The sequence below is a fragment of the Ailuropoda melanoleuca genome, chromosome 16 (assembly GCF_002007445.2).
Source record: "Ailuropoda melanoleuca isolate Jingjing chromosome 16, ASM200744v2, whole genome shotgun sequence".
In the NCBI taxonomy this organism is placed as follows: Eukaryota; Metazoa; Chordata; class Mammalia; order Carnivora; family Ursidae; genus Ailuropoda; species Ailuropoda melanoleuca.
This window is the reverse complement of record NC_048233.1, coordinates 84176542-84187025: the sequence shown is the minus strand read 5'-3', so window position 1 is coordinate 84187025 and position 10484 is coordinate 84176542. Positions and strand designations below refer to the sequence as shown.

General features: G+C 48.2%; 1 protein-coding gene across 1 annotated transcript in view; it reads right to left on the bottom strand.

Moving 5' to 3' along the window:
* Positions 1–8073: 8073 nt before the first annotated feature.
* Positions 8074–10484, bottom strand: part of FRMD8 (FERM domain containing 8) — a 33049-nt gene continuing 30638 nt past the window's right edge. Inside the window, exon 12 of the mRNA XM_034644940.1 lies at positions 8074–8785. Within this exon, the coding sequence (XP_034500831.1) occupies positions 8556–8785 (230 nt within the window). The 3' untranslated portion in view covers positions 8074–8555. The remainder of the gene's footprint in view (positions 8786–10484) is intronic.

Here is a 10484-nt window from a genome sequence, read left to right as displayed (position 1 = left end):
TCCTTTACAGGGTTTGAATTTTTAACACATGCAGGTATTACTCTGAACATTTTTCACATCTTGAAATAAACTGGAAGAAAACCAGCAGAACCTTGCCGTTGGGGTCAGCAGGGGCAGTGCCTTGCTGTGACACACAGACAGCTGGTCACACAACCGTTACATCAACAGAGGAGTCAGGGGGACAGTGTACTGATTACCCCAGAGACTAAGGGGACAAAAATAAGGCAGATCCTGGGCCTTGGGCTTCCCAGTGTTAACCCTATTAGAGCCGGGTTCCCACCTGGGCTCCTGGCACTTGGTGGCCTCTGAGAGGAAGCCTGTACTCAAGCAAGAAAGCAGCTTAGGCGGTGCTGAGCAGAATGGCAGGAGAGGGAGCAGACTGTGTCCCACCAGAACCCACTCCTTTTCCACTTAGGATCAGAAATGCCTACAGACGGATGCCAGGTGAGATTTCAACAGACCAAGAAACCAACGAATAAGATATAATTAAATACTGCTTTCTGCACAGGTCACCACTGCTGTCCTAGAATGTTTGTTTTTCAATCTGTTTAGGGGAAAGAACACCAGAAGTAGACTCTGCTCCATTCTTGTTTTGTGCTGAATGGACAGTCCCAGACCCAGACAGCACAGGGAGGGAGAGCTACTCTGCAGTCCTGTCCTGGAGGGGCTGTGAACGCCTGGAGCTTCCTTAAAAAACACACTTAGGTAGATTTTTTTTTTTAAGAGTTATATGAAAAGAAAGCAAGAAAAGGTAAACCCAGTATTCAGGATGATGATACGTTGGCCTAGAGGGAGGCGGAGAGATGGAGGGGGAGACAACCACGTAGGTAGAGGAAGCTACTGTCTGAAGTCCTACTTTTCATACTGAACAGAAGATTCAGAAATGCTTACCACATTATTAAAAACACCAGGGAAGCAAATAAAAGAGCCATGCTATGCCATGAACCAAAGATCAACCCAGTTTTGTGTACTCGAGTTCCAACAGGGAGAGAATATTCTTGCCTTAAGAGCAGTAACAGAGCCTCCACTTACTAGGTTTTAAACATAAGAAATAGTGACAGTCATTAAAATTTGCTGTATTTGCTCAGAAACAACAACAACTGGAGGCTAAAAACTCCAGAAATAGATTTAGGCAGGTGATCCTAAGACAGTAATATTGACCTGGAACAAAGATAGTTTGTACTCAATAAAAGTTTGACATTTCAACTTTATAAGTGTAATTAATTTAGGTCTACTCCTAAATTGGATTCCTAACCCCTTAAATGGTGACGAGTACTTATTACACCGTGAGAGTACATGTTTAAATACTAGAGGAAAAGTAATCATAAGCAAAACCAACAGACTTAGTTCCTATTGGACTTGGTAGATGAATGTTTTAAAAGTCCTGGTGTGACAGATCCTTTTTGCACCAACAGTAAAAGCAAAAAACCAGAGTAAATTTGACAATCGTAACTGGCAAAGCTTACCTTCTCAGAAGAGTTTCACAATCATTACGAAAATCAATACAGAATTTCATATGGTAAGTAGTCAAAGAGGAAAAGGCAGATGGTAAATCAAGTGGTAAAACAGTAAGTTCAAAACCAGGGATTAAGAATACTGAAATACTCTTAAAAGTAGCAATAAATAGTTCATAACATCGGACTTGGCAATGATTTTTTAGATGTGACACCAAAAGCACAGGTAACAAAAGTAAAAAAAAAAATAACAGAACTACATGAGTTAAAAACTTGTGGGCATCAGGGGGCGCCTGGGTGGCACAGCGGTTAAGCGTCTGCCTTTGGCTCAGGGCGTGATCCTGGCGTTCTGGGATTGAGCCCCGCATCAGGCTCTTCCGCTATGAGCCTGCTTCTTCCTCTCCCACTCCCCCTGCTTGTGTTCTCTTTCTCGCTGGCTGTCTCTATCTCTGTCGAATGAATAAATAAAATCTTAAAAAAAAAAAAAACTTGTGGACATCAAAGGACACCATCAACAGACTGAAAAGACAACCTACACAGTGGGAGAAAATATTTGTAAATTACAGATCTGATAAAGGGTTAGTATCTAAAATGTATCTGAAGAATTACAAATCGTAACAATAACCCAGTTTTAAAAATGCGCAAAGGACTTGAGAAGATATTTCTCCAAATGAGACATACAAATGGCCAAGAATCCTACAGAAAGACACTACATGACGAATTATTATGGAAATGCAGAGCAAGACCACATGGGGACACCGCTTCGCACCCAGTAGGATGGCGGCTCTTTCAAAAAACAACACAGAACAAGTGTTGGTGACAATGTGGAAACCCGGGATTCTTGCAAACTGCTGGGGAGCTAGTGGCGCAGCCACTAGGGAAAACTGTGTGGCTCCTCAAAAAAAATAAAGGCAGAAATACCACGTGACCCTGCAATCCCACTTCCGGGTATACGTCCAGAAGAAAGGTATTTGTACTCCCTTGTTCATAGCAGCATCATTCACAATAACCGAAAGGAGGAAGCAGCCCAAGTGTTAACTGACGGATGATAAATAAAATGTTACGTACCATGGAATATGATTCCGCTCGCTTATTAAAGTAATCTCTACACCCACAGTGGGGTCAAACTCACGACCCTGAGATCAGGGGTCGCATGCCATACCGACTGAGCCAGCCGGGCGCCCTTGTTTCAACTCTTTTACGGAAGAAAATTTTGACACAAGCTATAACACAGATGAACCTTGAGGATGTTATGCCAAGTAAAATAAGCCAGTCACAAAAAGACAAATACTTTTATGATTCTACTTAGTCCGTACAAGGTGCCTAGAGTCGTCAAACTCAGAGACAGAAAAATAGGATGACGGGTGCCAGGGGCTGAAGGGAGAAGGAATGGGGAGTTTACCAGGTATGTAATTTCAGTTTTGCAAGATAAAAAAGTTCAAGAGATTGGTTACGCAACAAGACACTGAACTCTACTGAACTCTGCACTTAAAAATGACTAAGAAGATAAATTTTATGTTATGTGTATTTTACCACAATTTTTTTAAAAAAGCTGTAATAAACAAAACTGAAAAAACCTGATGTTAGCAACTATGTAGGGAAAGAGACATACTTACAAGGGGAAATGTAAGCTTTCCGGAGAGTATCTGCGTCTGTGGTAAGAGTGTAAAACCACGCATGCTCACTGCCCAGGCAACGCCACTCTGGGGAACAAACAGGACACCAAATTCATAGAGATGCTCACAGCAAGTACCATCTAAATAAAATAGTCAAACACTGCTTACGACTTGAGACTTGACCGCACACCCTGTAGCGTTAGCACTATGGGACAGACTAATGCAGCTTTTCATTTCATGTTTTTTGAGGTCATGGACCTTTCAGCAAACTATACATATACAGTTCGAGCATTCACAGACCTCTAGAAGCCCATCCATGGCATTCTTGAGGGAGAATTAAGAACCCAGAGAAAAAGCCACTTCCCATATATTTGTGGACTCCGCTGATACAGGGAGATGTGGATGGAAACAAAATTAAATGCAAAACCAGAACAGACCAGAATATACACACTGATTGTCCTTACATAAAAGGCTCAGAGCAAGGCAGGCCGGTGCCCAGAGGGCGGGGAGAGGGAACAGGGACCAAGGGGTTGGACCCAAGGCTGGGCAGTAAAGGAGAGGAAGGTAGCGCTGCAAACGCTATGTGCCCAACACCCACATGCCCTTACTACCATGTCACAGGTGAGAGAAGCAGGATGGTGGGTGAAGTTAAGTAACTGGTTCTGGTTCATAAAGCTGCCAAGTACCCAAGTCAGCACCTGCTTCTGACCCCTCCCCGTGGGGGGCTGCCATAGGTCCAGAGCAGTTAGGATGGTGGAATAGGGAGCCATGGAGGAGCCACACCCAGGACCCTACTAGGAGACAATACCTGCCTGTCCCCAAGGTCTTCTCCAGTGAACTGTCCCATTGTGACCACAGCCCTCGTGACCAACAGGACACTGCCACTCCATCTTGGGGCCCCAAGGAGGCCAGTACAGGGAGGGGAGCAAGCTCCTGGAGCTCTGAGAGGGCATCAGCCCCCATCCCCAGGCGGCGCAAGAAACTCCAGCTCCAGTACATGTTTAAATGTAAAAAAAAAAAATGAACCGTAAGTGTCACAATAGAGATTAATATTTATATACCTCTGGGGTGGGAGAGATTTAAGCACGACACCAAGTACAGAAACCGTTAACAAGTGACCACCTCAGAAAACCGGTGTCACTTTCGTATGTCTGAAACACAGTAAGCAAAATGAAAGGCAGTCTACAAACTGGAAAAATATCTGCATCAAACATAGGTTATTAATATCTTAATATGTAAGTGCTTTTACAAAACAACCAATAGGAAAATGGACAATCAGGAAGTTGTGTACACACACACACACACACACACACACACACACTGCAAATGGCCAATCCAGAAAGATGTTCCATCTCAGTAGCAGCAAAGCATCGCTCACGGCCCCAGCAGACTGGATCCCCCCAAGGATTTAAGGTTTTTAACATGACAACACCCGTTCCGTAGAAAAGGGCAAACAGCCAGGCTTACATCATTGTGTAAGATTGATGTGGGAGAACAACTGTGGGAGAACAAATTCAGAAAATCCCTCCCAGGAGGGCTATTTCGCACTAGGAATGACCCTGAAGTCCGAAGTTTGACATAGGCATTTCATATATTCATATATCCCAAAGAAATCTTATCTGATGTGAGAAAGTGTGAGCTCCGGGGAAGATCACACAGCTTTACTTCCTAAGAGAAAAAGCCAACTAGAAAATAATTTACGTCATCTAAATGAGATTGTTTAAATCGGTATAGCCATACAATGGATTACACCACCACCAAAGGTACTTCAAGCGACAGGAAAAGATGTTCAGTATATACTAAGTGAAAGGAGTTGCAAAACAATTTACAGTATAATCCCATTTTTGTAAAAAAAAAAAAAAGCCAAAAAAAAGCATATCTTATGCATAGGAAGGAAAAAACCTCTAGAAGCAAATATGCCAGTAACAGATGATTACTGAGGATTTTGTTTTTTTCCAACTTTATTTGTAAACCCCACAATAAACCCTTTTTATACAGGAGGACTCAAACTGAGTTAAGAGGGAAGGAGGTACAGACTGAAAACCTCACAAGGCCTCCTGAATACAGGACTTCTTGAGCAAGGCCTGGAAACCGGACACTGGAGAACTTCCACCTCCTAAGCCTCTGGAAATTCCATCTGCAGACAGCAATTTAGGCAGGCTCTCTCCTTCAGGATCTCCCCTCCTGCACTGCTATGACTCACACTGGCCAGGGGGCTCCGTTTCTCCTGGGTGCCATCTGATCACCACGATGAACACTCTAGTAACAAACCAGGGTCCATAAGGCATTTTGTAGCTTTGAGCTGGAGCCGTTGCGGCAGGCCCACCCGAGGAACATGTTCGATCCCCGCCCTCTCCGCAGGCAAGCAACACCACCCCACCCTACCCCACCCAAGTTTCAGCAGGGAGAGCCTGTCCTCCTTCAGGGATTACCAACAGAACCGGACTTCTCAGGGCCTTCGGCAGCTTTCCCAGGCTTACCGGGTTACCAGAAGCAATGTTTTAAAGCGGATGGATAACCTCGAGAAAGTTAAGAGGAGGAGGAGGGGCAGAGTGAGATCACAGAAGTTAGCACGGAACCTAGAGGAAAAGTCCAAAGGGGAACACTGCCACCTGGAAAATAAAGTAGGGGTCAATTTTGTCCACAGACGCAAGAACACCCTGCCTCAGCAGCCCCAGCCTGTGAGCCATCAGGTGCCACGCCACTAACCGCTTAGATGGCACCTTTCCTCCTCAATCACTCCGGAGACCACCCTCATCTCCAACAGGGGCTCTGGCCTCACACCCAGGCCCGGGTTCCACCAAGCTGGGCATGGCCTGGACCCTGTCCCAGGCCGAACCAAAATTACATACCACCCTGGACCAGAGCTGTCAGCCCCGCGAAGCTAAGTTCAGTTTCCACAAGACCAGGCCTCATCCCCATGCGGGGTCGCAACCCTCTGAAAAAAAAGGGGGCTGCTGGCATTGACAAATTCAAAGTCTGCCCTCCTGGCCCACCTGCGGCCTGCACCCGACTGTCTTCCTTCCTGATCATTCTCTTAGCATTGACTGCCCAATTCCACTTCCTCTCCAGCAAAGGTGCTGAGATCCCATCTCCTCTCGCTTCTATCTGCCTTCCTCCCCCCACACAAACCAGGGCACTGGGGCTCCCTGGGCCCACACAGGGGCAGCGCCCTCCTAGAGGTCAAGTTCCCCTTCAGAAGGCAGCCATCGCCTGGCCTCCCCTGGGTCCCTGCGGGAACTGTCAACGAAACTCTCCCCACCATAGTTCCCCCCAAGATCTAGCTTCCTCTTTAACCTTCCTCGTCCTTGTACCCCAGCCCCCTCGAGTCTCATCTAACTGTCATCTCCTCCATCTGTCCCCTGAGGCCCTAAACTGGCCACTTCCTCCCCACCACTAAGCCCCAGCCGGCAGCCCTCCCTTGTCGCTAACTCCTGAGAGACAGGCCACAACTTTTGCTTTTATAGCCCGGGCCGCGTCACTTGGGGCATTGCCCAACGGGACGATTCCTCCACCACCACGGGGGGGAAAAAAAGTCCCTCCCCGGCCCTGCCCAAGGAGATGACTCGGCAGGGTCTCCGTCTCCCTCTCGGCCTCCCCCGCGTCCACCACCTAGATTCCCCGGTTATCCGCGCTTCCCCTTTAGCAGTGCTTCGTGACACGGGGAAGATTTCAAAGTCATATCTGGGATGCGATCTCCGTGGGGGAGAAGCCCCCTTTTCCTTCTTGGGGGCTGAGGGCGGGGAGGAGTGTGCGCGAGGCGGGCTGGGGCAGCACTCCAAAGAGGGCCGACGGAAACGCCGGGGTCGCCTCAGGTCACCCCGCCCCGCACAAGTCCGAAAGAAGGGCCGGCAGAGCGTCTGGAAAATTCCAGGCGGCGGCGGCGGAGGGATCTCTGCGGCGGGCGCATCACTCCCGGAGGCGGTGGGATGGGGGCGGGGCGCCTCCGCGTGACTCCGAGGGCGGTGGCGCGGCCTCGTGAGCGCCGGTGACGTCAGCGCCGAGGCGCGCGGGTGGGGGCGGGGCGGTCCGGCGCTGCCGGGTTCAGGACCCTCCTCAGGGCACCGGGGTCTGGCCGCGGGGTGTCCGCTCTGTGACGCACTCAGGTGCCCCTGGAGCTTTTCTGCTTGAGAAGCTGCTGTGATTTGTGTGGGATTAGAAATGGTTGGGGGCGAATTGATGAGAACGTTAAGCCCCTGCTGTGTTGTGGCTTGTGGGGAACGTGTTATGGTTTAGTCGCTGTTACCAGGGCCCTGAAGGTTTGCAGTAGTTCCTGAGAAAACAACGTCCTGGGATAGGCTACTTAATGGTTTTTCCTGATGTATTACATGGAAATGCGTAGTTGCAAAATAATGAGATTAAAATCTTGTTTATGCGGAAAACAATACATAATTGCGTGGCTACAAGACCAAAGGAGTATAGATACCCAACCTGTTTTACTTTTACATTGGGAGGTGGGGGAAAAGGGAGACGTTAAAAAAAAAACAAAAATTAACAACCCCCCCCCCCACATTTGTCCAGGGCGTTTACAGCCCGCGATGGGCCTCAGGGAGCCGGTTCCATGACGTGAGGGCACTGCCTGCTGGCTGCTTACATAGAGGAGGCCTCCAACCTGGGTCTTTTTTTCTTTTTCTTTCTTTCTTTCTTTCTTTTTCTTTCTTTCTTTCTTTCTTTTCTTTCTTTCTTTCTTTCTTTCTTTCCTTTCTTTCTTTCCTTTTCTTTCTTTTCTTTTTCTTTCTTTTCTTTCTTTCCTTTCTTTTTTCTTTTCTTTCTTTTCTTTTTCTTTTCTTTCTTTCTTTCTTTCTTTCTTTCTTTCTTTCTTTCTTTCTTCCTTCCTTCCTTCCTTCCTTCTTTCTTTCTTTTCTTTTTCTTTCTTTCTTTCTTTTCTTTCTTTTCTTTCTTTCTTTTCTTTCTTTCTTTCTTGATGTTTATTTATTTGAGAGAGCACACGTGAGCGGGGAGAGGGGGAGAGAATCTCAAGCTGGCTCCACGCTGAGCATGGAGCCTGACATGGGTCTTGATCCCATGACCTTGAGATCAGGATCCTGAGATCACCACCCAAGCAGAAACCAAGAGTCAGATGCTTAATGGACTGAGCCACCCAGGCACCCTCAACCTGGGTCTTCTAAAGCAGAGGCAAAAGCAAACCTCTCAGACTCTAAGCCCCTCCACCAAGGCCAGGCCAAGCCAGGCCTGAGCCTTTGGTGAGGCTTTTGCAAAGGGCAGTTGGCATCCCCTCGCCAGGGTGAGGGGGAACCACAGCTTGAGACCCCCATGTGGCCTCTGTTCAGCCCCGGCCCCCAGATGTATAGGGCAGAAGAAGGACTGTGGCCAGATTAACCAGAAGTGCGAAGGTCTTCTTAGACCAACTCCCTGCCAGAAAGTGTCCTCCCAGAGTAACCACCCACACCCCAAACAAAACCTTCCCTGACAATAGGCTCCCGTGGCAACTGGGAGGAAACTGGGAAATAATTCTCCCCCAGCCTCAGCGAGGTGGGGCTGGGCCCTTCCCTGTGGTTCTTGCAAAACTGATGAGTCTCCTGTGACCCTCAGCGCTGAAGACTGAGTTTGTGGCAAGCCCAGGCATGTTCACCAGCAGCTGCTTAGCTGAGCTCTTCTGCCAGGGAAGGATTCTGGCAGCTCCTCCTTCATCAAGATCTGCCCCCTCAGTCTTGTCCTGGCAATGTTTCCAGGGGTCGATTGAAGAGACTTGGCCTGAAAGAACAGTGTGGGAAGAGGGAATTACCTACCAGAATGTTCTAGAAAACTGTGAGGTGTGTATGTGTAATACTAAGCAAATTCTTTTCCTGCTGCGTCACAGTACCAGGCTGTGGGGTCAGCCCTTTATTTATCTACAAGGCGCCTGAAAGGTGGTAGTCACTGCTGTGCAGCTGCTTCCTGGGCCCAGCTTGAAGTCTTAGCTTACTTTTCTCTACCTCTAGTCTAAAAATCACCCTCATTCATATCATTGCCAAGTCCCAGAAACAAACTTCCTTAGATTTTATTTTTCAAAAAAGTTAGGAGTAGGTGGAATTAGCAACAAAAACCATTAGGATTTTACAAAGTTTAGGATTTCCTTCACAAAAGAAACTCTCTTTTTTGTGCCCTTGTGTCTGGAACTGCTCTGGCCACCCACTCCATTTTCAAGGACAAAATGGACGTTTCAGAGGGTCCTTGTTTAGAAGCTTTCCTGGCCTCCAGGTCCACACAGCTGGTTTTCTTTGGGAAAGGAATGTACTTGAGGAGAAGTGAGAGGAGGATAGTGTTAAAAAGAAACAACATATCTAAAATGGAGTCACTTGTGCTAAGACCCACCAAGATTTAATACCTAACTTAATTGAAGTTTCTGACCAGTCTGGAATTTCCTGATCAGCTCCAGTGAGGTAGGTTGCATTATAAGGCCTCTTGCTCTTCCCCTTAAAGGAAGGTGATCTTGCTTGAAACAATATCTCTTTTGCTAATATCCTCCCTGTCATACCCTATTTCTGTCTATGAAACCCTTCTATTTTGTAGAGCTCCTTGGAGCTTCTTTCTGTTTATCAGATGGAAAGTTGCCCAACTCATGAATCATTGAATATGGCCAGTTGGGTCGTTAACTTTGCTCAGTTGAATTTTGTTTTTTAACAGTAGAAAACCACACAGGGACATCCCTGTCCTTCCTTGGGTGGAGGGGGAGGGGTAAGACAGTCTCACAGTAAGGTGGACAAATGTGGTGCCTGGGTTCTGCCTCTCTTCTACAAATTAGGCTAAAAATACCTCCACCCTGGGGGAAGAAAGCAGGCGGTGCGTCAGCACATTTCTTTGGATCAAAACAAGCTGTTCCAGGAAACGCGGTAAACAGGGACTTGGCTCTCTGGGCGGGGCCGGTGATGGGTCCACCCCGCCCTGAGTGGGTGGCTGAAGCCTTCTCCCTGGGCAGCGCACTTAGGAGCTCAGGGTTGGAGGAGAAAGGACAGGAAAGGGCCTGTTGGGCAGCATCTGGGTTTTTCAGGGTCAGGGCCTGGGTTCCAAGGCCTTTCTCACGGCCATGGGCGCCTCCCCATCTTGTTGTGAAACCAGCTCAGCTCTGTTTCCAAACACACACCAGCCTAGGAAAGCACCCAGATCTCCTGCAGGAGCCCCTGGAAAAGGGACAGAAGGGCGAGAAACGGGTGGTACTTTAGGTTCACACCAGGGGCAGGGCAACTAGAGAACGTGCCAGAACCCTGCTCCCATTCCCCATAGGTCCAGTTCCAGAGCCGCGGCCGCCCAGATCACCTTGGCTGTCCACGCACAGGAGCCCCTCGGCTGGGGCCTTTTCCCTCTGAGCCACGAGGCCCCTGGCCTCAGAGCCTGGGAGAGGAAGCTGCGCAGTCACCGTGTGCTGGCTGGGAGCCCATCCTGGCCCGCCTGGCCTTGCCTCCCAGCAGCCCAT